The sequence below is a fragment of the Chiloscyllium plagiosum genome, unplaced genomic scaffold, assembly GCF_037043375.1.
Source record: "Chiloscyllium plagiosum isolate Xiang-an unplaced genomic scaffold, Cpla_swu_hap1 HiC_scaffold_26, whole genome shotgun sequence".
In the NCBI taxonomy this organism is placed as follows: domain Eukaryota; kingdom Metazoa; phylum Chordata; class Chondrichthyes; order Orectolobiformes; family Hemiscylliidae; genus Chiloscyllium; species Chiloscyllium plagiosum.
This window is the reverse complement of record NW_028270164.1, coordinates 38,537,824-38,565,639: the sequence shown is the minus strand read 5'-3', so window position 1 is coordinate 38,565,639 and position 27,816 is coordinate 38,537,824. Positions and strand designations below refer to the sequence as shown.

Genomic DNA, 27,816 nt, shown 5'->3' with positions numbered 1-27,816 from the left:
CAAACAGGCAGGCATAGCTGGGTCCCATGTGGAGGCGCATGACTGCCCCTTTGGTTTGGAGGAAGTGAGAGGATTGGAAGGAGAAGTTGTTGAGGGTGAGGACCAGTTCAGCCAGGCGGATGAGGGTGTTGATGGAAGCGTACTGATTGGGAGGGCGTGAGAGGAGGAAACTGAGGGCTTGGAGACCTTCGTTATAGCGGATCGATGTGTGCAGGGACTGAATGTCCGTGGTCAAGATGAGGCGTTGGGGCCCGGGAAAATGAAAGTCTTGGAGGAGGTGAAGGGCATGGGTGGTGTCACAAACGTAGATGGGGAGAACCTGGACTAAGGGGGACAGGACGGTGTCGAAGTAAGAAGAGATGAGTTCGGTGGAACAGGTGCAGGCTGAGACAATGGATCGACTGCGGTAGGTTTGTGAATCTTGGGAAGGAGATAGAACCTTCCAATCCACCAAACTCCGCATACAACACACCACTTCCGCCACCTTCAAACAGACCCCACCACCAGAAATATATTTCCCAATCCACCTCTATCAGTGTAGCGAAAAGACCATTCCCTCCATGACTCCCTGGTCAGGTCCACACCCCCATCAGCCCACAGCCTCATGCCTGGCATTTTTCCCTGCAACTGCAGGAAGTGCAAAATCTGCACCCACGCCACTCCCCTCACCTCCGTCTAAGGCCCCAAGGGATCCTTCCACATTTGTCAGAAATTTACCTTCACCTCTACCAGTGTCATCTACTGCATCTTTTGCACCCAGTGTAGTCTCCTCAACATCAGGGAGACAGGACGCTTTCTTGCGGATTGTTTCAGAGAACATCCGTGGGACACCTACACCACCAACCCCACCACCCCATGACTGAACATTTGATCTCCCCTCTCCAATTCCGACAAGGGCATGCTGGTCCTGGGCTGCCTTCACTGCCAAACCGTTACCACCTGATGCCGGGGGAGAAAGGAATGCCTCATATTCCATCTTGGGACCCTGCGACCACACAGGGTAAATGTGAATTTCAGCAGCTACCTCATTTCTCTCTCTCTCTTCACCCCCCCCCCCCCAAAATTATCCCAGTCCCAAGCTTCCAACTCGGCACCACCCTCCAGACCTGTCGATCTCACCCCCCCCGACCTACCACCACCTCCCTCACCTTCATCCACCTATTGCTTTCCCAGCTACCTTTCCCCAAACCCCACTCCCTCCATTTATCTCTCAGCCCTGACCCACAAGCCTCATTCCTGATGAAAGGCTTATGCCTGAAACGTTGACTCTCCTGCTGCCTGACCTGCTGTGCTTTTCCAGCACTATACTCTGGACTCTGATCTCCAGCATCTGCAGTCCTCACTTTCTCCTTGTCTACTGAGGTAGTATGGGCTGAGGTTAGAAACAGGAGAGGGAGTTTTCTATTGGCCTCTGAATAGTTCCAGAGATGTAGAGGAGAGAATAGCAAAGACGATTCTGGATAGGAGCAAGAGTAGCAGTGTAGTTGTTATGGGGGGGCTTTAACTTTCCAAATATTGACTAGCAGTACTTTAGTTCGAGTACTTTAGATGGGTCAGTTTTTGTCCAGTATGTGCAGTTTGGTTTCCTGACACAGTATGTAGACAAGCCAACAAGGGGTGAGGCCACATTGGATTTGATACTGGGTGATGAACCTAGCCAGGTGTTAGATTTGGGGGTAGGTGAACACTTTGGTGATAGTGACCACAATTCGGTTATGTTTACTTTAGCGATGGAAAGGGATAGGTATATACTGCAGGGCAAGAGTTATTGCTGGGGAAAGGCAATTATGATGCGATTAGGCAAGACTTAGGATGCATAGAATGGGGAAGGAAACTGCAGGGGATGAGCACAATTGAAATGTGGAGCTTATTCGAGGAACAGCTACTGCATGTCCTTGATAAGACTGTCAGGCAGGGAGAAAGTGATTGAGCGAGGGAGCCATGGTTTACTAAAGAAGTTGAATCTCTTGTCAAGAAGAAGTAGTCTTATGTTTGGATGAGATGTGAAATCTCAGTTAGGATGCTTGAGCGTTACAAGTTAGCCAGGAAGGGCTTAAAAGAAGAACCAGAAGGGGACATGAGAAGTCATTGGCAAGTAGGATCAAGGAAAACCCTAAAACTTTAGGTAAATCAGGAATAATGGTTAGCAAATATTGGTTCTCACTTTTAGTTGTGGGGAAGGGATGTACACAATCAACCACAAACCACATGAAAGGTTCTTCAAATGCAGGAATTGGCAACAAAGGTGCTGGTTTTATTCCTGCCTGTGGCTTATCCATCATTTGGCATGTATGACATGCACGGCAAAATTACACACACCACTGTGCAGTCCAGGTCAGCAGAAGTGTTTTTGCACCTTAGCCTAAGAATGACAATAGAAAGATTAGGGCCAATCAAGGATAATTGTGGGGAGTTGTTTATGGAATCTGTGGAGATGGGGAAGTGCTAAATGAATATTTTTCATTGTCTTTTTCCTGTGTGAATACTAATGTTGTCAAGGAGAATACTGAGATACAGCCTACTAGATCAGATGGGATTAGGGTTCGCAAAGAGGAGGTGTTAGCAATTCTAGAAAGTGTGAAAATAGGTAAATCCCATGGGCTGGCTGGGATTTATCCTAGGATTCTCTGGGAAGTCAGAGAGGAGATTGCAGAGCCTTTGACTTTGACCTTTAAGTCATCATTGTCAACAGGAATAGTGCCAGAAGATTGGAGGATAGCAAATGTCCTATTGTTCAAGAAGGAGAGTAGAGACAACCCTGGTAATTATAGACCAGTGAGCCTTATTTCAGTTGTGGGTAAAGTGTTGGAAAAGGTTATAAGAGATAGGATTTATAATCATCTAGAGAGGAATAAGTTGATTAGGGATAGTCAAACTGTTTTGTGAAGGGTAGATCATGCCTCACAAGCCTTATTGAGTTCTTTTGAGATGGTGACCAAATAGGTGGATGAGGGATTGAGATATACAAGATAATCAGAGGGTGAGATAGGGTGGACGATGAGAGCCCTTTTCCTCTGATGCTGATGGCTGGCACGAGGAGACATAGCTTCAAATTGAGGGTTGATAGATATAGGCCAGATGTTAGAGTTAGTTTCTTTATTCAGAGTAGAAAGGGTGTAGAATGCTCTGCTTGCAACAGTAGTAGACATTTGAGTGGTCATTGGATAAGCATATGGGTGAAAATGGAATAGTGTAGGATAGATTGGCTTCAGATTAGTTCCACAGATCGGCACAACATCGAGGGCCGAAGGGCCTGTACTGCGCAGTAATGCGCTATGTTCAAATAAAAGATATGTATGTTGATGCATACTCAGAAAAGGAATCATATTGAATTCTCAATGTATTCTTTACTATCTTAAAGATAGAATTCTAAGACAAAAATGGAAACCACGGCAGATTAGCGCAGAGGAGAAGTGGGCGGGCGTGCACCAGCTTGTGTTGCCATTAACGTACAGACAGGAAGTATTACGGGTAGCACGTGAATTACCAGCAGGAGGTCATCTAGGTGTGAGGAAGACTTAGGCTAAGGTGCAAAAACGCTTCTGCTGACCTGGACTGCACAGTGTTGTGTGTAATTTTGCCGTGCATGTCATACATGCCAAATGATGGATAAGCCACAGGCAGGAATAAAACCAGCACCATTGTTGCCAATTCCTGCATTTGAAGAACCTTTCATGTGGTTTGTGGTTGATTGTGTACATCCCTTCCCCACAACTAAAAGTGAGAACCAATATTTGCTAACCATAATGGATGTGGCTTACCAGATTTCTAGAAGCAATTCCATTATGGAATATTAAGGCAAAAAGGGTCATGGAGGAGTTAGTAGTTTTCTTTACCAGGTACAGGCTACCCAGAGAGATTCAGTCTGACTAAGAGTCTGATTTTACTGCTTCCAATTTGTTTAAGGAAGTCATGGATAGCTTAGGTATATAGCACTTTAAATCAAGTGCTTATAATCCTGAATCCCAGGGAGCCTTGGAATGGTGGCATCAGACCTTGAAGACCAAATTAAGAGTGTATTGTCAGGACAGTCCAAATTATTGGGATAAAGATAAAAGTTTACTATTAGAGGTGCCTCAAACAAATTTACTCAGTTTATTTCCTTTTGAGTTAACATTCGGACATAGAGTCATAGAGGTGTGCAGCACGAAAACAGACCCTTCGGTCCAGTTTGTCCATGCGGACCAGATATCCCAACCTAATCTAGTCCCACTTTCCAGCACCTGGCCCATATCTCTCCAAACCCTTCCTATTTATATACTCATCCAGATGCCTTTTAAATGTTGTAATTGTACCAGGGTACATTCCACGGTACATTCCATACACGCACCACTCTCTGCTTGAAAAAACTGCCCCTCGGGTCTCTCTTATATCTTTCCCCTCTTGCCCTAAACCTATGAAGTGAAAAAAATTGATAGGACCAAAGTCAGAGATCTCACACTTGCATTCTATATCTGAGGTGAGGGAGAGATTAAATCGGGTAGGTGAATTAGCTAAACAGCACCTGAAGAGGGCACAGCATACTAGAAGCAGATGGTAGATAAAAACTCTGAAATTCGGATGTTTTCCCTTGGGGATGACATATTAGTGGTGTTACAGTGGTAGGAGATCTCTTCAAAGCCAGGTTTTGTGATCCCTATCAAATTGAGAAAAAATTGAGTCAGGTAAGCTATCTGGTAAAGATGCTGGACAGAAAAAGAACTCTATCGGGTATGTCTTGTGAACATGTTGAAACCTTTATTATAAGAGAGACAGTGAACTGGAGAAACGGGTGTTAGTTACTGCCCCAAAGAGTGAGGAATCAAGCCCAGATGTCGTGGAGCGTGATGTGCCTCAAAATGCATTAAATAATTAACTCCTTGAGGAGTGGGAAAGGTCAGTGAGCTACCTCTCTCAAAAACAAAGAAGCAAGTTGAAAGGTTTTTTTCAGCAGTTTGAAGACACATGCAGAAATGAAATGGGGAGGACTATTAGGACTAATGGAGGTCGGAAATACTGTTCCAATAAAACAGCACCCCCACAGGTTTAATCCTCTCCAAGCCACACGGTTCCAGAAGGAAGTGGATGCGATGCTTGATTACATTATCGAACCAAGTCAGAGTGAGTGGAGTTTGCTGATTGTGTTAGTTCCCAAACTTGACAGGACTCAACAATTTTGTGTGGACTATTGGAAACTCAACTGCATAACAAAATCGGACTCCTGTCCAATACCAAGATTGGAGGACTATATTGAGAAAGTTGGTTAAGCCACTTACATCACCAAGTTGGACTTAGTGCGTGGTTATTGGCAGGTACCTTTATCGGAGAAAGTGAAAAGTTTCTGCATTTGCAACCCCAAATGGGCTGTATCAATTCACAGTGATGCCCTTCGGAATGAAAAATACGCTAGCTATATTTCAAAGATTCATGAACAGAGTTGTGGCTGGATTAGTAAATTATGCAGTTTTTCTGGATGATGTAGTGATCTTTAGCTAGTTGTGGAAAAATCACATGGTACAGGGCAGAGCTCTTTGAATGATTATGATAAACAAAAATGGAAATGAACTTAAAGAAAACAGAATTCCCAAAGGTAGAGGTGAGATTCTTGGGACATAACATTGGTCATGTAAGGTTGACCCCAAAGAACGTGAGGACGAAGGTCATTGAAGAGCTTCCATAACCATCCTTGAAGAAAGAGATGCTTTGATTTTTGGGACTAAGCGGATTCTACCAGAAGTTTGTTCCAAACTTCAGCATGGTGGCATTGCTGATTGTTTTACTAAAGAAGAACACAAGGTTTCAGTGCACAGAACAATGTCAGAAGGCATTTGAGGATTTAAAAGCCGTACTAACCACACCACCAGTTTTAGCTATACCAAATTTCTTGATACCTTTTGGAGTTACAATCGAAGCATTATAGGAATTGGAACTGTACTGCTACAGGAAAATGATGATGGAATTGAGTGACCAATTGGCTACAACATTTTAATGTTAATGTGATGAACAGTGTTTCAGAGACTGTTGTCGATATGGACCACAATCCTCTTACATTCTTGGAAAGATATAAAGACAAAAATATGAGGCTATTTCATTAGAGTCTTGTGTTACAGAGATGATCCAAAGTTGGGGGTATAAAATTGGTGTACATTTTGAAAATTGGTCAGAGAGCAACTGCTGTACAGAAAGAGAGCTAATTCCCTGTCTAAAATCTTGCTCTCCCAAAAATTAAGAAGCACTCACTATTAAAGGTACGTTTTCATGTGAAACATATACGCTGTATAAAGAAAGATGACGACCCAGGGAAATCAGTAGCCGGAAGAGTGAAGACACGGAAGAAGACACCAACTATGTGGTTTTGAAATTAATTTTAATAAGTGTCTTATTGGAACAGCATTTTGTTATAGATTTAGAGGCAGATATTAAGCAGTTAAGAGAAAGGGGAGCTTAGAGTTGTGAACTGTTTTTTTAATGTTCACTTTTGGAATTAAAAAATAAATTGATGTTATTTTCTTTAAATAGTGGAATTTGAGAGTTCTCTGTCACTCAATATTTTGACAGATTATGAGGCGAGGCGAGCTTTTCCGGGTGTTTGGTTTAATTAACAGAGGAATTCACCACCATGTTGTAATAATAAATCATAGTGAAGTGTTTTTTTTATTTTGTGTGTTATATGCAGTGGTGCCAAGCAGTGGCATCACCTTGACATGCTAAATATAAAGTGACGTCTTACTGCAATAGAGTTCATCTTTCTCTCTCCTTTTTGTTCCTCTTCCACTGCTCTCCACTTGCTGCTTGGATTCTGTGTCTCCATAAAGGGCTCTGGGGTCTCTGTCATAGGCCTCTGCCTTTGTCACTCACATGGCTGCCGCATCCAAGCTGGAGCCATGGATCTAGAGGTTCGTGGGTTGCATACCTCCTGCTCTCTGTCTAATGCTTCTTCAAATGCTGCCGCTGGTCTATCATCTGTCCCTTTCACCGATGCTTCATCTCCTTCGGACACCCAAGCCCTGCCCTCAGCTTAAGGCTGTAGGTCTGGGCTGAGGGACTCAGCCCGAGAGCTGCTCTTTACTTGCCAGGAGACCTTAAGCTGTGGTGGAGTTGTGTCCATCTTGAACAGGCACCTTTGCTGCTGGAGGCTTCCTCTTCACCAGCCACTCTCTGGCTTAAAAGAACAGAAAATGAAAAAAACATTAAAAAGACCAAAAGTAAAGGAAAGAAAAATAAGAGAAAGCAAACAGGTGGGAAGGGATGAGCCCTGCGCTCAACCATGCCACTGTTCCACCATCTTAATTATGTACAGAACATATTTACGTGAGCTTTGACATTGCTCCTGTGACTTTTTTGAAAAAAAGTGGAAGTTCATACAAAAGCTAATTAGTTTTCAAATTTCAAAAACCCCAGAGGCTGATTTTTCTCTATCTCTGTGGTATCAATTGGATGTTGTGTACTGCACATTAAATTGTGCTTCCAGTGGCTTCATATGTCATATATCTGCCCCGTCATAGTTAAGGACAGACGTGTGGCCGCGGCCACAGTCTGGGTGATCTGCAAATGTAGGGGTAACTGCAGACAATAGGATCTTCTGCAGTTTTTCAAAAAAAAGTCTGTACACTACCAGTGCCTGTCTTATGCCTTATGGGAAAGAAACGTGTGTTGAGTACTTCAGGATTTCTATCTACCCTGTCTCTGATAATTCTGTTTTGATAGAGGCCCCATCAAAATGAGTGCGCTTCTAGCATGGCTAGAGGGAAAATGGGCAAGTGGTTGCTGTTTACCCATGCATGTTATATGTTCAGTATTCCAACCCTTGTCCATGAAGTTTGGACAAATCCCAAGGCTCTTAAAAGATATAGAGTGGCTACAGTTTAGGTCTTCACACCTTTGCTTTCTGGTTTGTATTGGAAATTGAACACCTGAGGTGTGATTTGGGTGAAAAGCACCTTTGTGCAGTAACAGCTAATATGACACTCATGCAATATTAATCAAACAGCTGTTTTGTTTTTTTGTTATGCAGGATAAAGATAATAAAACTAGGCTTGTGTATGTTGCACCAACAATTCCTAACAGAAGACTACATAGCACATCTGACATTGAGGAAAAGGAAAATAGGTCAGTTCTGTTTCATTTAAAGTATTTGACGTTTCAGAGCTGTTCTACTTTTAGTAAGTGAAGAACTGTGCAAATGTAATGAATTAGGGAAGACCATTGATTTGTTTGTCCATGTATGTGTGTATATATGTATATGTTTTGTGCATATGCCTATATAGTTCATAAATGTTGTCTCAAAGTAACTCATTTTGCGTACATTCCAGTTAGATGCAATTAACTGTAGTCCACCAAGGCATAATTGATTATCCTGCTTTAGGAACAAGGCTTTGCATCAAACATTGGGATAGGCTAAAGATTGGTGGCTGTGACTTACTGCACCCAGTACAAGGTTGAATCTATTCTGTTAGCATCATTCAGCGCAGTCGTGGAGCAAATTGTGATGATTTAAATTGCCACTTTAGGTTATAATTAGTAATGTGCTTTATTGCATAAGCATTCTTTATATTGGCATTGTCATAGTAATTAAAAATATACGGTTCTGTCAGAATGGAAAAGACCAGGCTGAAAACTGGAGAGGCTGAATAGGCCAGGGCTTTTTTTCCCTGGAATGCTGGAGACTGAGGGGTGACTCTTTTAGCGATTTATAAACTCATAAGGGGCATGGATACGGTGACTAGACAAGGCCTTTTTCCCAGGGTAGAGGAGTCCAAAGCTAGAGGGCATAGGTTTAAGGTGAGAGGAGAAAGATTTAAAAGGGTTGTGAAGGGCAACTTTTCATGCAAAGGGTGGTGCATGTATGAAATGAGCTACCAGAGGCTGTAGCGGCGGCAAGTACAATTGCATCATTTAAAAGACATCTCTATGGGTATATGAATAGGAATGGTTTAGAGGGATATGTGCCAACTGCTGGCTTGGGACTAAATCAGTTTAGAATATTTGATCACCATAGACAAATTGGACTGAAGTTTCTGTTTCTGTGCTGTATAACTGTAGCTTTATACAATTAGCATTTTCTGTCTTCCTCTTTACTTCAATAGATTCTAGACAAAGTCTCCTGACAAAATTCTAGACAAAATCTTGACCAGATTTATGCAACTATTGGTAATATGGCACTTTTTAAAAATTGATCAAGGCTCATAGGCATCACTGACAAGGCCACCATTTGTTACCTATTCCTGATTGCCCTTGAGAAGGTGATGGTAGGCTTCTACAATCCATTTGGTATAAGTGCCTTCCAGTGTTGCTGGAAACAGAGTTGCAGGCCTTCATTGATATTCTTTCATTGTCACAGGATCTTAGTCAACATGACGTGGTTGGAGGAGAACTTGCAGATAGTATTGTTCCAATGAACCTGTCACCCTTGGCCTTGTAGGTGGTAGAGGTCATTTTTTTGGAAGGTGCTATCAAAAGGGCCTTGGTCAGTTGCTGCACTTCATTTGTGTATGGTACATGCTGCTGCAGCAGTAAGTTAGTAGTACGGGGAGTGTACTGTATGTTCATGTTGATGGATGGGATGTTGATCAAGTGGGCTGCTTTGTCCTGGATAGTGTTGAGCTGCTCAATTGTTTTTGTGCCACATTTATTTAGGCAAGTGGGGGGTGTTCCATCACACACCTGGCTTGTGCCTTGTAGATAGTGGGCAGGTATTTGGGAGTCAAAAGTCAGGCTGTTCATCTTGGAATTTGTAGCCTCTGCCACTAACCACAGTATTTGTATGGCTGGTACGGTTTTGCTTCAGGTCTGTATTAACCTCAGGATGCTAATAGAGGGGTGTTCAGCAGTGGCAATATAACTGAATGTCAAGGAATGATAGTTAGATTTATTTTTTATAGATTGTCATTGTCTAGCATTTAAATGGCTGAAATGTTACTTACCACTTATCACTCAGGCCCGAAAATTCTCTCGGGTTTTGCTTAATTTCTACATGGACTCCTTCAGTTTAAAGGAGTTATAAATGGTACTGAACATTGTGCAATCATCAGTGACCATCTCCACTTCTGATCTTAAGATGAAGGAAGGCCATTGATGACACAGCTGAAAATGGTTGGCTCTAGGACACAACCCTGAAGAGCTCTTGTAGCAAAGTCCAGGGACTGAGATGACTGGTCTCCAACAGCCACAGCAATCTTCCTTTGTAGTAGGTATGACAAGAACTAGTAGAATTTTCCCCTGATTTCCATTGCTTCAGTTTTGCTATGGCTCTGTATTGCCACATTATGGAAAGCTGCCTGGATATCAAGGGCTGTCACTATCGTCTCACTTCTTGAGTTCCTCTCTTTGTCCATGTCTAGACCAAGACTTTATTGAGGTCAGATGCTGAGTGACCTTGGTGGAACCCAAACTAAGCAGGTTATTACTATGTAAGTGCTACTGATAGCACTGTTGATGACACCATCAAAGACTTTGTTTTTGATCAAAAATAAACTATGGGTGCTAATTATTGGGCAGAAGTGAGGACTGCAGATGCTGGAAACCAGAGTTTAGATTAGAGTGGTGTTGGAAAAGCACAGCAGGTCAGGCAGCATCGAAGAGCAGGAGGTAACTATTGGGTTAAATTCAAGGATAGATGTCAGTGTTACCATTGTACTAAACTGGTTTGGTTAGTTGTACAGCTAGTACTTGAGCACAAATCTTTAGTATTACTGCCAGAATTGTGACAGAGTCCATAGTCTTTACAGTATCCAGTACCTTCTGATTTTTTTACATCATGTGAAGCAAAATTAATTGGCCTAAAGATGACATCTGCAATGCAGAGGATTTTAGGATGAAACTGAGATGGCTAAAGGTGGTTGCAAATTCTTCAGCCTTGACAGTTACACTAATGATTTTAAGGTCCTCCTATCATTGAGGGTATGGATATTTGTGAATTCTCCTCCTACTTATATTGGTAGTTTGATTGGCCAACACCATTCACAGCTGAATGTGGCAGGATGATTACAAAGCTTTGATCTGATCTGTTGGTAGTGGGCTCACTTAGTTCTTGCATGATGCTTCCAGTGTTTGGCTTGCAAGTTGTTCATGTTGCAGTTTTCACAGGTTGACACTTCAATTTTAGTATGCTGGTGCTGCTCCTGCGTGCTTTGCTCCACTCTTCTTTGAGCCGGGGTTGATGACGTATGACTAAGTCATTTGCCAGGCTATGATATTACAGTTTATAATTGAATAAAATTCTATTAGTGGACCATAACTACTCATGGATTTCCAGTTTTAAATAGCTAGAACTGGTCTAAATCTAACCCATTTAGCATTATACTATGTGACTTGAGGGAATTTATTTTTTGTGTGTTTAAAGGGAATCAGCAGCTAGCCTTATACGAAGTGGTTCGTATACAAGACGACAGTGGAAGGATGACTTCAAAGATACAAATCATGTGGGAAATGAAAGCAGCATGTCTGTAAATGCATCAACCACAAACACAGTGCCTTTATATCAGCGAAGGTGAGTAAGAACAGGGTTCTTTTCTGCAGTTTATGTAGAGAAAAATTGTTTAAAAAAAAATGTTATCCACATTATTTTATCAAAATTATGGCTAAAAACTCCATAGTTGAACAATTTATTTGCTCTCTTGGATTTTTAAATTTGTTATTCTGTATTTTACATGACCAAGAGTTATTCTCAAAACATGTTGTATGTAAGTGCCTGAGAGTCATAAAACCGTCATTTATCTGTTCCATTTCTGGGCTGTTCTGTAAATTGATACTGTCAAAAACGTAATGTTTGTAAAATTTTAAGAGAAGCTGTTCAATTACTCTCGATGCAGTTACCTTGTTCATATTCTTTTCAAAAATACTATGACTGCTGCTGAATTTCAATTGAAACAATGCAATGCTTTTTTGCTTTGCTCCTTGACATTTCCTTAAGAGCTGATAATGCTGTTGCCATAACTTGGTATCATTTGACCTTTAAGTCAGTGATAGTGCTAATATATAATTCTAAATTTACAAAACTACAGCACAAGATGAATTCAAAGTTAACAGGTTGAACTGTGTAACATGCTGCTGTGACCTTTACAGACACCAGTTAAAACAGTCCATACTGAAAGATTAGATTACCTACAGTGTGGAAACAGGCCCTTCGGCCCAACAAGTCCACACCAACCCTCTGAAGAGAAACCCACCCCCCTATATTTACCCCTGACTGATCCATCTAACACTATGGACAATTTAGCATGGCCAATACACCTAACCTGCACATGTTTGGACTGTGGGAGGAAACCGGAGCACCCGGAGGAAACCCACGCAGGCATGAGGAGAATGTGCAAACTCCACATAGACAGTTGCCCGAAGCGGGAATTGAACCCAGGTCCCTGGCGCTGTGAGGCAGCAGTGCTAACCACTGAGCCACCTTGCCGCCCGTAGTGTTAGGTGGATTAGTCATGGGTAAATATCGGGGGGTGGGTTTCTCTTCGGAGGGTCGGTGTGGACTTGTTGGGCCGAAGGGCCTGTTTCCACACTATAGGTAATTAATCTAATCTTTCAGTATGGACAGACAAGCGATGCCAGCCTAAATTTGAGATTACCAAATGCAGTTTTCATGACTTAACAAAATCAGCTTGTATTGCGTTACAAATAAACCTGTTCTTTCAACCAAGATTGATGCAGTTTAAATAGGGTGGGGCTGGTTTCATGATGGCATGTACTGTACATGATTTGTGGAAGAAGCTTTTACAAGTAGGGAATATGAGATTTTAAAAAAACCCTATCAGGAATAGTTGCTTTTAAATGCATGTTTGCTGATGGGGTTCTAAGCTTTTGCCATGCTAACTTACTTTTCTTCCTATTTTTCTTGACAATTCTTTCCCATAACCTCCTGAAGATATTGTTGCTTTTACAATGCAGCGCTTTCATTACCATATGCTTGTTTGAATCTCGCTAGTGAATGTTGAAGGACTGCTGCCTACTGTATCCATGCTGATGTCAACTAACCTAATATAGCTCCGGGATTAAATCCTGGATGTTTGGATCTTGATGATCTGGTTCAAGAAAATCACTCAGCAGTCGGAAAGTGTTATGTATTTAACTCACTCACTTAAGTTATGGATTTCTGAATTGAAATACTAAGGTGTAAATGCAGATAATGCATTTTGGAGTGATATTTGTCTGACATTTGACTGTCCTCATCCTTCGTAGCATTTCAGATTCTCTAATCCTGTTTCAGTTGGTTCACATTTTGTGGAAAACAAATCCTCTCCTCAATTTTGTAAATTTCCTCTTTCATCAATAATTCTTTTCATTTCTGCTGTGTAAAGTAGCAAACTTTTGGGAAACTAATTGCCTACAGTCCAAATTGCAAGTGCGTTTTTTAAAGCCTTTTGGTTGCAACAGGAAGAGGAGTGTTTGTCTGTTGTGGAGGTCCATGTTCTTGACTACTTCCCTCAACTTTGGCTTTCTCCAGTGGACAGGTTTCACCAGTTTTAACTTCCAGTATCATCTAGGACTGAGAGAACTTTAGTGAGTTTATTATAACTTTCCCCATTATGTTTTATAGATGACCAAAAAGAGGTGAGAATGAACAAGAATAGATAGAATAAGACAAACCAGAGTGAGAGGAAAAAGGAAGGTGTGAGAAAAAGAGAGCATGGGAGAACAAAGGCAGAACAAAGAAACAAAGTTGAAAGGAGAGAAAATAAGAAGGAGAAATGATTGAGACACAGGAAGAGGTAAAGCAGACAGAAATGAAGGAAATGCAAAAGAGAGCAAGAGAGATAGGCAGATAAAAAGAGAGAGAAGGGAAATGGATAAAGAAATGAGAGAAAGGATAAGACCTATTTAAAAAGGCAGAGGTGAAAGTCAAAGTAAAGCAGATAAAGAAACAAAAATACATATTTGAATGCTATAAGATTTGGGAGAAACACCGAGAGATAACTAACCAAGACAGAGTGAAAAGAACAACACAGAAAAGATTAGATAGAGATCAAAGAATCACAAGATGACAGAGTATCACAATCATGTCTGTGCCAGCACTCTGCAAGAAAGTCTGAGTTAGACCTGTATTCTTACATTTTTCCAGAAGCATTGCAATGCTTCTTTTCAGATAAAGATCCAATTCCCAATTGTAGACATCCACTGAACCTGCCTCCATTGCACGCAGGGCGACACGGTGGCTCAGTGGTTAGCACTGCTGCCTCTCAGCACCAGGGATCTGGGTTCGATTCCCATCTCGGGTGACTGTGTGGAGTTTCCTCTGGGTTCTCTAGACTTCTCCCACAATCCAAAGATGTGCAGGTCAGGTGAATTGGCCGTGCTAAATTGCCCATGCTGTTAGTGCATTAGTCAGGAGTAAATATTGGGTAGAGGAATGTTTCCGGGTGGGTTACTCTTCAGAGGGTCGGTGTGGACTTGTTGGGCCAAAAGGCCTGTTTCCATATTGTAGGGAATCTAATCTAATCTAACCTTGACCTTTAGAGCGACACACATCCTCCTGTGTCCTTTATTAAAATCAATCTCCTGGTTCAAAAATTAGTCATCTTGAGGTTGTTCCAGTAGATAGAACTATAAATGATTGCCATTAAGATTGTCTTTATATCTTTTCTTTTGTAACATACACTGATTTTTGCATTCGTTCTAACAATTATGATTTCTGAGTCACAGAAAAATATTCTTCTATCCATTTGCTTACTATACCAATCTCTAGTGCACCACTTAGTGGCTGTTGGAAGAATTATCTTCAAGCTCCACGACCAGAAACTTGCAGCTAATAATTAAATGATGCATGCACCAATTCATTTGGTTAATATTTTTGTTTATACACAAACATATGAACAAGAGTTTTAATATTACGATCAGAATGATTGTTGTTTAAATGTGGAATACTGAAAATTGTGGGTAAATATTTGAAATGTTTTGTCAAACTTTGAAAGCCTCTGATTTGCCTGTTGATCTTATTTACTATTTCTTTATATCCTAGCTCTTGTTGCTTAGGCGGGAATGGAATAAAGTACTTTATTTATTCAAATTATTGAAAGGTCATTGTGTGAACAATTTGAAGTTGACTGTTCAACCAGCTTGCTGTATGTGTAAGTTCTAACTTAGAAAGCAAATCTGATTATTAGACAACAGTGTGTAATGTATTGGAAGCCAGTGAGCTCCACTGTAGAGCCCTAGAGTTTGTTTTCATTTCTGTTATCCTTAAATAGAGATTACAGAGTGGCAGATCCAGCAATGAAGAGATATGGAACTGTGACTACACACTTTTAGGGCAAAAGGGAAGTAAAACGGACAGTCATTGTTTCAAGGGAATGACCCCAGTACCCCTGCCAAATCTTGGAGCAGTGCTGAATAAATTGCTTTGCATGTGGTTTGCTTTTTATCATTAGGAAGAGAAAGTGGCAGAATAATCATGACTAGGAATCCATTCACCCAGGTGGTTCGTCTGGGAGCATGGATTTGAATCTTACCATAGCAGATTATGAAATTTGATTTGAATAAATAAATCTGACTATTATCAAATATTATAAAAACCTATCAGATTCACAACCTATCTGATTCACAAATATCCTTTTAGGGAAAGAAATGGGGACAGGGACCAGTGCAGTAGGTCAGCAAGTAAAATGACCAATAAGGAATCGAAGACCAAGGTCAGTAAAACAAAGTGGAAGAAAGATGGTGGGTGCGGTAACTGAACACAACAGGACTGGTGATATGAAATGTATTTTTTTTAATGCAATGAGTATAACAGGTAAAGCAGATCAACTTGGAGTTTGGATGAAGGCTTGTATCTATGATGCTGTAGCTATTACAGAGACTTGGTTGAGAGAGGGACAAAATTGGCAACTTAATGTTCTGGGATTTAGATGTTTCAGGTGTGATACAGAGAGATGTTAAACGTGGGGGAGTTGTGTTACTGATCAGGGAGAATATCACAGTTACACCTAGGGAGGACACCATGGAGGGCTTATCCAGGGAAGCCATATGATTAGAGCTCTGGATTTGCAAGGTTGCAATCAATTTCATAGGATTGTGGTACAGATCTCCCAACAATTGTTGAGTGATAAAGGAACAGCAATGTGAACAGATTATGGAAAAATAGTAAAAATAACAGCTTTTGTTGTGGTGGGTGATCTTAACTTCCCCTATATTGACTGTAACTGGGCTTGGAAGAGGGAGAATTTGGTAGGTGTGTTTCGGATGATTTTGAAGCAAATGTAAATAGTCCAAAGTTAAAAATCACACAACACCAGGTTATAGTCCAACAGGTTTAATTGGAAGCACACTAGATTTCGGAGCGACGCTCTTTCATCAGGTGCTTGTCCTGATCACCTGATGAAGGAGCGTCGCTCCGAAAGCTAGTGTGCTTCCAATTAAACCTGTTGGACTATAACCTGGTGTTGTGTGATTTTTAACTTTGTACACCCCAGTCCAACACTGGCATCTCCAAATTGTAAATAGTCCATTTAGGGAAGGGGTCATACTATTGGGAATGATCCCGGCCAGTGATTGAAGAATCAGTGGTGGATCATTTCGGGAACTGTGACCGTAATTCTGTATGTTTTTAGTTATGATAAAGATAAGACTGGTCCTCTAGTGAAAATGCTAAATTGGGGAAGGCAAACTAGCACAATATTAGGCAGGAACTTAGGAATGCAGACTGGGGGCACTCTGAGAGTAAATCCACATCTCGTACATGGGAATCTTTAAAGGTCAGTTGATTAGACTTAGGGAATAGGATGTTCCTGTGAAAATGAAAGTTAAGGATGGCAAGATGCAGGATCTTGGATGACAAGAGTTAAAAAGAAAAAGTAGGCATATGTAAGACTTACGAAACTGAAGATAGATAGAGCTCTCGAAGAATACAAAGATAGTAGGAAAGAATGCAACCAAGGAATTAGAGCTAAAAAGGGCCATGAAATGTCTTTGCCAAACAGGATTATGAAAAATCTGAAGGCATTTTATGCTTACATAAGGAGCAAGAAGGTAAGTTGTGGAAGGATAGGTCCAATTGAGGACAAAGCTGAAATTTGTCTGTGGAAATGAATGATGTCATTAATAAATACTTGTCATCGGTATTCACAAAGGAGAAGGACATGGTGCATGGTGAGTCTCGAGAGGGGGATGTTGATATTCTTGGGCATGTCACTTTAAAAAAAGGAAGAGGTGTTGAGTGTTTTTAAAAAGTATCAAGCTAGACAAGTCTCTATGACCTATCTGATAGGAACTATACCAGAATGCTGACAAAATTGATGGGGCCTTGCACAAATCTTTGTATCTCCTTTAGTCACTGGAGATGTCCCAGAGGACGAGAGAATAGCCAGTGTTGTTACTTTGTTGATAAAGGGCAGCAGGGATAATCCAGGATTATTATAGGCCAGTGAGCCTTGCATCACAGTAATCGGGGAATTGTTGGAAAAGATTCTTAGGGATAGGTTTTATATGAATTTATTGAGAATAGGCAGCATGGCTTTGTGTGGGGAAGGTTGTGACACTCAACTTGATTAAGTTTTTTGAGAAAGTGACAAAGATGATGGATGAGGACAGGATGTTAGTTGTTTACATGAACTTCACTGAGGCCTTTGACAAGGTCTCATGGCAGACTGATACAAAAGATGAAGTGACATAGATCTGCTATGATTTGTTAAGATGAATACTAAAGTGGCTTAGTCATAGAAAACGAACTAGCAGTGGAAGGCTGTTTTTCTGATTGGAAATCTGTAACCAATGGAGATCCATAGGGATCAGTGCTGGGAGCTCTGCTGTTTTTTTACATTTATATCTATGTATGTATGTATGTGTGTTTTATATATATAGATAAATAAAATGTATGTGTATATGATTTGGAGGAGAATGAAGATGGCCTGATTTAAAGTTTGTAGAGGATGCAGAGATTGGGGGAGCTACAGTTTGGTGAGGAGCATTGCCAGGGGATCAGATATATATGTGTGTTTATAGGACAGAGCAATGGCAGATGGAGTTCAATCCAGACAAATATGAATGTTTTGGAGGATCTGATGCAAAATGATGTATATGGTAGATGGCTGAACTAGTAGAACATAGAAGACTACAGCGCAGTACAGGCCCTTTGGCCCTCGATGTTGCACCGATCCAAGCCCACCTAACCTACATTAGCCCACTATCCTCCATATGCCTATCCAATGCCCGCTTAAATGCCCATAAAGAGGGAGAGTCCACCACTGCTACTGGCAGGGCATTCCATGAACTCACGACTCGCTGAGTAAAGAACCTACCCCAAAATCTGTCCTATACCTACCACCCCTTAATTTAAAGCTATGCCCCCTCGTAATAGCTGACTCCATACGTGGAAAAAGGTTCTCACGGTCAACCCTATCTAAACCCCTAATCATCTTGTACACCTCTATCAAGTCACCCCTAAACCTTCTTTTCTCCAATGAAAACAACCCCAAGTGCCTCAGCCTTTCCTCATACGATCTTCCTACCATACCAGGCAACATCCTGGTAAACCTCCTCTGCACCCGTTCCAATGCCTCCACGTCCTTCCTATAGTATGGGGACCAAACCTGCACACAATACTCCAGATGCGGCTGCACCAGAGTCTTATACAACTGCAACATGATCTCAGGACTCCGGAACTCAATTCCTCTACCAATAAAAGCCAGTACGCCATATGCCTTCTTCACGGCACTATTTACATGGGTGGCAACTTTCAAAGATCTGTGTACATGGACACCAAGATCCCTCTGCTCATCCACACTACCAAGTATCCGACCATTAGCCCAGTACCCCATCTTTTTGTTACTCTTACCAAAGTGAATCACCTCACACTTAGCTACATTGAACTCCATTTGCCACCTTTCTGCCCAGTTCTGCAGCTTATCTATATCCCGCTGTAACCTGCCACATCCTTCCTCACTGTCAACAACTCCTCCGACTTTCGTATCATCCGCAAACTTGCTCACCCAACCTTCTAGCCCCTCCTCCAGGTCATTTATAAAAATGACAAACAGCAATGGTCCCAAAACAGATCCTTGCGGAACACCGCTAGTAACGGCACTCCAAGATGAACCTTTACCATCAATTACTACCCTCTGTCTTCTTCCAGCCAGCCAATTCCTAATCCAAACCTCCAACTCACCCTCAATGCCATACCTCCGTATTTTTTGAAGTAGCCTACCATGGGGAACCTTATCAAACGCCTTACTAAAATCCATATACACCACATCTACCGCTTTCCCCTCGTCCACCTCCTTAGTCACCTTTTCAAAGAATTCAATAAGGTTTGTGAGGCACGACCTGCCCTTCACAAAACCATGCTGACTATCCTTGATCACATTATTCCTATCCAGATGTTCATAAATCCTATCCCTTACAGTTCTCTCTAAGACTTTGCCCACAACAGAAGTGAGACTCACCGGCCTATAGTTACTAGGGTTATCCCTGCTCCCCTTCTTGAACAAGGGAACCACATTTGCTAGTCTCCAGTCTTCTGGCACTACTCCTGTAGACAACGAGGACATAAAAATCAAGGCCAATGGCTCTGCAATCTCCTCCCTTGCTTCCTAGAGAATCCTAGGATAAATGCCATCAGGCCCAGGGGACTTCCCTATTTTCACCCTTTCCAGAATTTCCAACACCTCTTCCCTACATACCTCAAAGCCATTCATTCTATTTAATTGTGACTCAGTATTCACATCGGCAACAGTGTCCTGTTCCTGAGTGAATACTGACGAAAGGTATTCATTCAGTGTCTCCCCAGTCTCTTCAGCCTCCACACGCAACTTCCCACTACTATCCTTGACTGGACCTATTCCTCCCCTAGTCATTCTTTTATTCCTAGAAATAGCATAGAGGGGCATCTAGGCATACAGGTCCACAGTTCCCTGAAAGTGGCAACACAAGTGTGCCCATGAGTGCTGAAGAGGGCATATAGCATGCTTGCCTTCATCATTCGAGGCATAGGGTGTAAAAATTGGCAAGTCATTTTGCAGCTGTACAGAACTTCAGTTAGACCACATTTGGAATATTGTGTACAGTTCTGGTCTTCACACAACCAGAAGGATTTGGAGGCTTTGGAAAGAGTACAGAAATGATTTACCAAACTGTTGTTGCCTGGTTTAGAGGGTATTAGCTATGAGGAGAGATTGGTTTGTTTTCACTTGAAAGTTAAAGGATAAGGGGTGACCTGATAGAAGTCTACACAATTATGAGAGGCATAGATAGAATGGATAGTCAAGATTCTTTTTCCCTGGCCAACAGTGTTACTTACTAGGAGACATGCCTTAAAGGTAAAAGGGGACAAGTTTTGTTTTTAGCACAGTGGGTGATAAGTGCCTGGAATACACTGTCAAAGTAGGTAGTGGAGGCACATTCAGCAGCATAGTTTGAAGCATTTTGACAGATCAAAATAGGCAGGAATAGAGGGATATGAACCACATAGAGACAAAGGTTTTTAGTTCGGAAAGACATCGTGTGTTGGCACAGTCTTGGTGGGGCAAAGGACCTATTCCTATACTGTACTGTTCTTTGTTCTTTGACACAGTATCTCAGGATGCAATATTTTGGACATCACTATCCATGGCTATATGATGGTGGACACTAAACAATTTGAGAAGAGTCCACAAATATCCTCATCCTCTATGATGAGGAAGGCAGGCGCACCAGTGTAAAAGTCAAGACTATTGTATCCATCTTCAGCCAGAAGTGCCAATAGGATAATCCATTTCTGTTTCCTTCTGTGTCCCCAAAAGCACAGATGCCACTCTTCAGCCATAGAGTCGTAGAGATGTACAGCACAGAAACCGACCCTTCTGCCAAACTCTTCTATGCCAACCAGATATCCCAATCTAATCTAGTCCCACTTGCCAGCACCTGACCCATATCCCTCCAAACTCTTCCTATTCATATACCCATCCAGATGCCTTTCAAATGTTGCAATTGTACCTGCCTCCTCCACCACCTCTGCAGCTTATTCCACACACACACCACCCTCTGTGTGAAAAAGTTGCCCCTTAGATGTCCTTTATATGTTTCCCCTCTCACCCAAAATCAATGCTGTCTAGTTCTGGACTCCCCCACCCGAGGGAAAAGACTTTGTCTAGTTATCCTATCCATGCCCCTCATGATTTTATAAACCTCTGAAAGATCACCCCTCAGCCTCGAATGCTCCAGGGAAAACAACCTCAGCCCATTCAACCTCTCCCTACAGCTCAAATTCTCCAGCACTGGCAACATCCTTGTAAATCTTTTCTGAACCCTTTCAAGATTCACAACATGCTTCCGATAGGAAGGAGACCAGAATTGCACGCAATATTCCAAAAGTGGCCTAACCAATGTCCTGTACAGCCGCAACATGACCTACCAACTCCTCTGACCAATAAAAGAAAGTATACCAAACGACTTCTTCACTATCCTATCTACCTGTGACTCCACTTTCAAGGAGCTATGAACCTGCACTCCAAGATCTCTTTATTCAGCAACACTCCCTAGGACCTTACCATTAAGTGTATAAGTCCTGCTAAGATTTGCTTTCCCAAAATGCAGCACCTCGCATTTATCTATATTAAACTCCATCTGCCACTCCTTAGCCCATTCTAATCTGAAGTAACCTTCTTTGCTGTCCAATACACCTCCAATAGTGATATCATCTGCAAACTTACTAACTATACCTCTTATGCTCACATCCAAATCATTTATATACATGACGAAAAGTAGTGCACCCAGCACCGATCCTTGTGGCACTCCACTGGTCACAGGCCTCCAGTCTGAAAAACAATCCTCCAACACCATCCCCTGTCTTTCAACCTTTGAGCCAGTTCTGCATCCAAATAGCTAGTTCTCCCTATATTCCATGAGATTTAACCTTGCTAATCAGTCTCCCATGGGGAACCTTGCCGAATGCCTTACTGAAATCCCATATAGCTCACGTCCACCGCGCTGCCCTCATCAGTCCTCTTTGTTAGAAACTTGGTTGAGTTTTTTGAAGAAGTGAGACATGATTTCCCATGCACAAAGCCATGTTGACTATCCCTAATCAGTCCTTGCCTTTCCAAATACATGTACATCCTGTCCCTCAGGATTCCCTGCAACAACTTGCCCAACATCGACATCAGGCTCACCGGACTGAAGTTCCCTGGCTTGCCCTTACCACCTTTCTTTCATAGTGGCACCACGTTAGCCAACCTCCAGTCATCTGGCACCTCAACTGTGACTATCGATGATACAAATTTTTCAGCAAGGGACCCAGCAATCACTTTCCTAGCACCCCACAGAGTTCTAGGGTACACCTGATCAGGTCCTGGAGATTTATCCACTTTTGTGTGTTTCAAGATATCCAGCACTTCTTCCTCTGTAATATGGACATTTTGCAAGGCGTCACCATCTATTTCCTACAGTCTATGCAAAATATTTGTTTAGTATCTCCCCCATCTTCTGTGGCTCCACGCAAAGACGACCTTGCTGATCTTTGAGGGGCCCTATTCGACCCTGAGTTGCCTTTTGTCCTTAATGTATTTGTAAAAACCCGATGCAGAAAAGCAGAGTTTCCCCCTCCACAATGAAGCCATTCTAAAAGTCTTCAAAGCCCATGGTAAAGAACCAATTGTTCAATCATGAATCTATTATTTTGCAAGTTTCTTCCAAAGTAGATAGATAAAATCATGACAAAGTCAATCGAATAGTAATGAATGATTGCAAGGCAACCTTGAGTCACCATATATCCCGAAAGAATTTTATATACAAAAGTACTGCAATAATAATGAGCAGATTGTGTAACAAAAGTAAAAGGCTTATAGCACTCATTGTTAATAGTATGTAAATTACACAGCAACTTCACACGTCGTTATCACTAAATGTGAAAATGAGGAAGTTGCTGTCAGAGATACCCTCCTACAACAGTGCCTCAAGAGATTCAGCAAGGAAATGCATGAAATGTCACGACATTACTGTACGATATACTTTATGAGAAACGATTAATACTCATCTGTCCCAATGTAAGTAGACTTTAACAGCATGGTGAACATTCTTTCCTGTCAGGCAACCTCTCTGTCTTTGAAAATTGACTATGAAGTGTGGAGTCTTATTCCTTCATATTTAAAACAAAGTCTTTCAAGTTGGGTTGTTGCACTTTTTTAGTAATTGATTGAAAGGAAAGTTGAGTGAAAAAAAAACAGTAAAATGTTTTAGATTAGATTACATTACAGTGTGGAAACAGGCCCTTCGGCCCAACAAGTCCACACCGACCCGCCGAAGCGAAACCCACCCATACCCCTACATTTACCCCTTACCTAACACTTCGGGCAATTTAGTGTGGCCAATTCACCTGGCCCTGCACATCTTTGGACTGTGGGAGAAAACCGGAGCACCCGGAGGAAACCCACGCAGACACTGGGAGAACGTGCAAACTCTAACAAGCACAAGACAGGTGCTATTTATGTGCCACTGGCAGTGAAATCCTGTCCAGGGATTCTAAACTGCTTTAGGAGAATCCAGGCCACATTGTTAAAGTTGTTAATGGACAGCCTTACAAAAACTCATGTCTTTGCAGCTAACCTTTTGCTTGAGCCACAGAAATTATATTTTGAATCACATTAAATATTCAAATATACAGAAATGGTAATGTAACTTTACATCAGCTACCCATACAATGTAGCCCAATTGGTTATTAAGAAACACCAATTTCTTTAGACAAACTATTTTCCATTACCAGACAATCACAACTGGGTCTCAAGTCATAATTTGAATTTCCAGAGGCTGAAGATTAAGTGGAGTTGAGAACACCATGACCTAGAAAGCAAAATGGAAATTTGCTGCAATTTCTTGTAGCAATTTATTATTCTAGTGAGCCTGTTATATCAAAATCCCCATAGTTATGGAATAAAGTTTAGCATAATGAATTGATTAGAAGCAATGGCATATAAACTGACACAGGAGCTGCTCTACCCCCCAATCCAATTCACTCAGATTTCAAGAAATTGCTGAAGGCAGAGAATACTGCGAAGGTTAGAGCGCTGGGCACATTCTGCCAATAGTTCTGAAGACATGTTCCAGAATGAGACACATGCCTAGCCATGCTTTTCCAATATAATTGCCACCATGGCATTTACCTGGCAATGTGGAAAATTGCCCAGATAGATCATGTTCATTTCCGGCCACTTGTCAATACATTGACACATGACGTTTCATGGCATCAGGTAAGGGTGATGATTACCATGTGCTGTCATCCCTCACCTGATGAATCAGGGCTTCCCCATGTTGAGCAACACTTGGAGGATGGCAAGGGCTCAAATATACTCTACAAGGGGGATTTTGATGTCCACCACCAGCAACACTAAAGAACATTTCTGCCAGACTGGATCTGTGGCAGGTGGTTAAGGGAAAACGTACTTGGCCTCATCCTCACTAGTCTGTCTGCTGCAGAATCATCTAGACAAAGTGAGGACTGCAGATACCGGAGATTAGAGTTGAGTGTGGGGTGCTGGGAAGGCACAGCAGATCAGGCAGCATCCAAGGACTAGGAAATTTGACGTTTCGATCAAGAATGAAGGGCTTTTGCCCGAAATGTCGATTATCCTGCTCCCCGGATGCTGCCTGACCTGTGCTTTTCCAGCACCACATTCTCGACTGCAGAATCATCTGTCCATGACAGTATAAGTAAGAGTGATCACACCGCAGTCTGCTTGGAGACGAAGTCCTGCCTCAGTTTGAGAATATCTTGTATTGTGGTGTGTGTCACTATCACAGAAGAAAATGGGACAGACTTTGAACAAATCTAGCAATTCATGTCTGGGCTGTGTGTGCATTGTAGGCCATTAGCGGTAAAATCATACAATCTGCAATTTCCTTGCCTGGAATATCTTCCACTTCATTGTTACCATCAAACCATTGAACCTTGGTACAATGGTGAAGTTACAAAACAGGACTATTTGTGCACCAGACAGCATAAGCAGCAAATTATAGACAAAGTTGAGTGATTCCATGACCAACAGATCTAAGCTGTGGTCTGCCACATGCAGTGATGAATGGTAGCAGACAATCAAACAACTCATTGGAGAATTAGGTTGTACAAATTTCCCCATCGTCAAAGATGGGTTCTCCATCACATCAGTGCAAAAGATAAGGCTAAAGTACTCACAGCAATCTTCAGCACAACATGCTGAGCCTTTGATCTAATTTAGTCTCCTCCAAATGTCCTCAGCAACAAAGATGCCAGTCAGCATCTGATTTGAGTCACTCCACATGATATCAAGAAATGGTTGGAGGCACTGGATACTGCAAAGGCTTTGGGCCCTGACAAGATTCTGACTACAGTAAGAGGGACTGAACTTCCTTTGTCCTTTGCCATGCTATTCCAATACAGCTACAATACTCGCATCTACCCAGCAATGTGGATATTTGCTCAGGTGGCCTAGACATACAAAGCAGCATAAATCCCATCAATTACTGCCTCCTCTGAGCCTGATCTCATTTAGCCTTGGTTCAAACATGGACGAAAGAGCTGATTTACAGAGATTAAATGAGAGTGACAGCCCTTGACTTCAAGGGCACATTTGACGGAGTGTGTAATCATGAAGTCTTAGCAAAACTTTAGCAAAGGGGACTTGAGAAAGGCTCTCTTCTGGTTGGAGTTGTGTCTGGCACAAAGGAAGATGGATAGGGTCGTTGGAGGTCAGTTGTCTCAGCTCCAGGGCATCATCTAGGAGTTTCTTTGGGGAGTGTTCTTGCCCCTAAAGTTTTCAGCTGCTTCACAAATGACTTTCCCTCTATCAGAACTGGAGATGTGTGCAGCCCTCAGCGAAATGTTGAACACCGGTTCCAATATCTCAGACATAAAAGCAGTCCATGTCCAATTACAGCAAGACCTGGACATTATCCAGGTTGCAAGCAACATTCAGGCTACAGAAAATGCCAGACAATGACCATCTCCAATTAGTGACAATGTCACGATGGTCTGTTGAATTTCAGTTGTATTACCATAATTGAATCCGCACATCTTTGGACTATGGGGGGGAACTGGAGTACATGGAGGAGCCCCACGCAGACATGGGAAGAATGTGCAAACTCCACACAGTCAGCCGAGGCTGGAATGGTAATCTGAGCATTACCATTGACAAGAAACTGACTAGTCGTATAAATATAGTGGCTACAAGAGTAGGTCAGAGGCTAGGAATTCAGCAGTGAGTAAATGTTTGAAATCCTGTGGCTTAACTCTGTCTCTTTTTGTGTCACCTCTTTACATCACCTGGATTTTTAAAACCTATCTTTGCCTTTCAGCTAGTAAAATTGCCTGTCGTCCTTAAGCAAATATTTCACAGTGATCATTTTGTACATTTTGATCATTCAATTTTTTCATTAATGTTTTCATGCTTTCTGTATTGGTAATATTTGGAGTTTGCTCCTCTTTTTACGTTTCAGGTTGCATGTAGTGTTCTTTATTTTACAAGGCCAGTCTCTCATATTCACTGACTTTAACCTTTAAACTCCTCTTTGATGAACGGTCCTAAATGACCTGTAGAAAACCTTGCATCTAACCAGATTTACATGTGACTATTACTTTGGAACAGCCCCTTGGACCGGAGCGTGCTCTGAATGTTACATCTCTCAGAAATGCTGGCTTCTGCTGCACAAATAAAGATTATAAAGGAAGAATTCATCACAGCAGTTTGTGATTTCACTGGGACCGGTTTAAGAAAAGCATTTCACAACGTTGTTTTCTTTGTTTCAAAATCTTCAGTTATAGTTACTACTTCTGCAACCAGCAGAAAGATTCAGTCCAACATTTTCTGTTGGTGTTATGCCATCCCTTGTAAATTGTTTGGCTATTAGAGTTCTTTAGAAGAAGTAGCATTTATGGATTAAGATTATATTAGATTCCCTACAGTGCGGAAACAGCCCTTCGGCCCAACAAGTTCACACCGACTCTCTGAAGAGTAACCCATCCAGACCCATTCTCCTACTCCCTGCTAATGCACCTATCACTATAACCAATTTAGCATGGCCAATTCTCCTACTCCCTGCTAATGCACCTATCACTATAACCAATTTAGCATGGCCAATTCACCTGAATTGCACATCTTTAAGCTGTGGGAGGAAACAGGAGCACCCGGAGGAAACCCACGTAAACACAGGGAGAATGTGCAAACTCCACACAGGCAATCACCTGAGACTGGAATCGAACCTGGGTCCCTGGTGCTGCGAGGCAGCAGTGCTAGCCACTGATTAAGGGGAATGAGTGGATGTACTATACTTAAATTCCCAGAAAACATTTGATAAGATCTGCATCAAAGGTTATAATGGAAAATAAGAGATTATGGTGTAGAGGGTGATGTGGAATCATAGAATCCCTACATTGTGGAAACAGGCTATTTGGCTCAATAAGTCCACACTGACCCTCTGAAGAGTATCCTATCCAGACCCATTCCCCTACCCTATTAGTCTATATTTCCCCTGACCAATGCACCTAACCAACACATCCCTGAACATTATGGGCAATTTAACATGGCCAATTCATCTAGGTTGCACGTCTTTGGACTGAGAGAGGAAACCGGAGCACCTGGAGGAAACCCATGCAGACGCAGGGAGAATGTGGAAACTCCACGCAGTTTCCTGAGGGTGGAATCACACTCTGGTCCCTGTCACTGTGAGGCAGCAGTGCTAGCCACTGTGCCGCCTGAGGTTCTATACATATTGTGACATGTATAGAATGTTGTCTGCCTAACAGGAAATAGTAGGCATATGGATCTTTTTTGGTTGACAAGATGCAGTGAGTGGTGTGCTACAGGTATCAATGCTGTGGTCACAACTTTTTCTGGTTTATGTAAATGACTTGGATGCCATGTTCAAATGTGTGCTTACTAGAACTATTGATAACAAAGATGTTTT

At 41.9% G+C, this 27,816-nt stretch overlaps 1 protein-coding gene across 5 annotated transcripts in view; it reads left to right on the top strand.

Annotated features, from left to right (window-relative positions):
- Positions 1-27,816, top strand: part of LOC122563241 (protein phosphatase 1 regulatory subunit 12B-like) — a 288,710-nt gene that overhangs the window by 150,000 nt on the left and 110,894 nt on the right. For all 5 annotated transcript variants that reach the window (XM_087973634.1, XM_043716857.2, XM_087973633.1 and 2 more), the window contains 2 exons: positions 7,994-8,088; positions 11,321-11,467. In XM_087973634.1, coding sequence (XP_087829760.1) covers positions 7,994-8,088; positions 11,321-11,467 — 242 coding nt within the window. The remainder of the gene's footprint in view (positions 1-7,993; positions 8,089-11,320; positions 11,468-27,816) is intronic.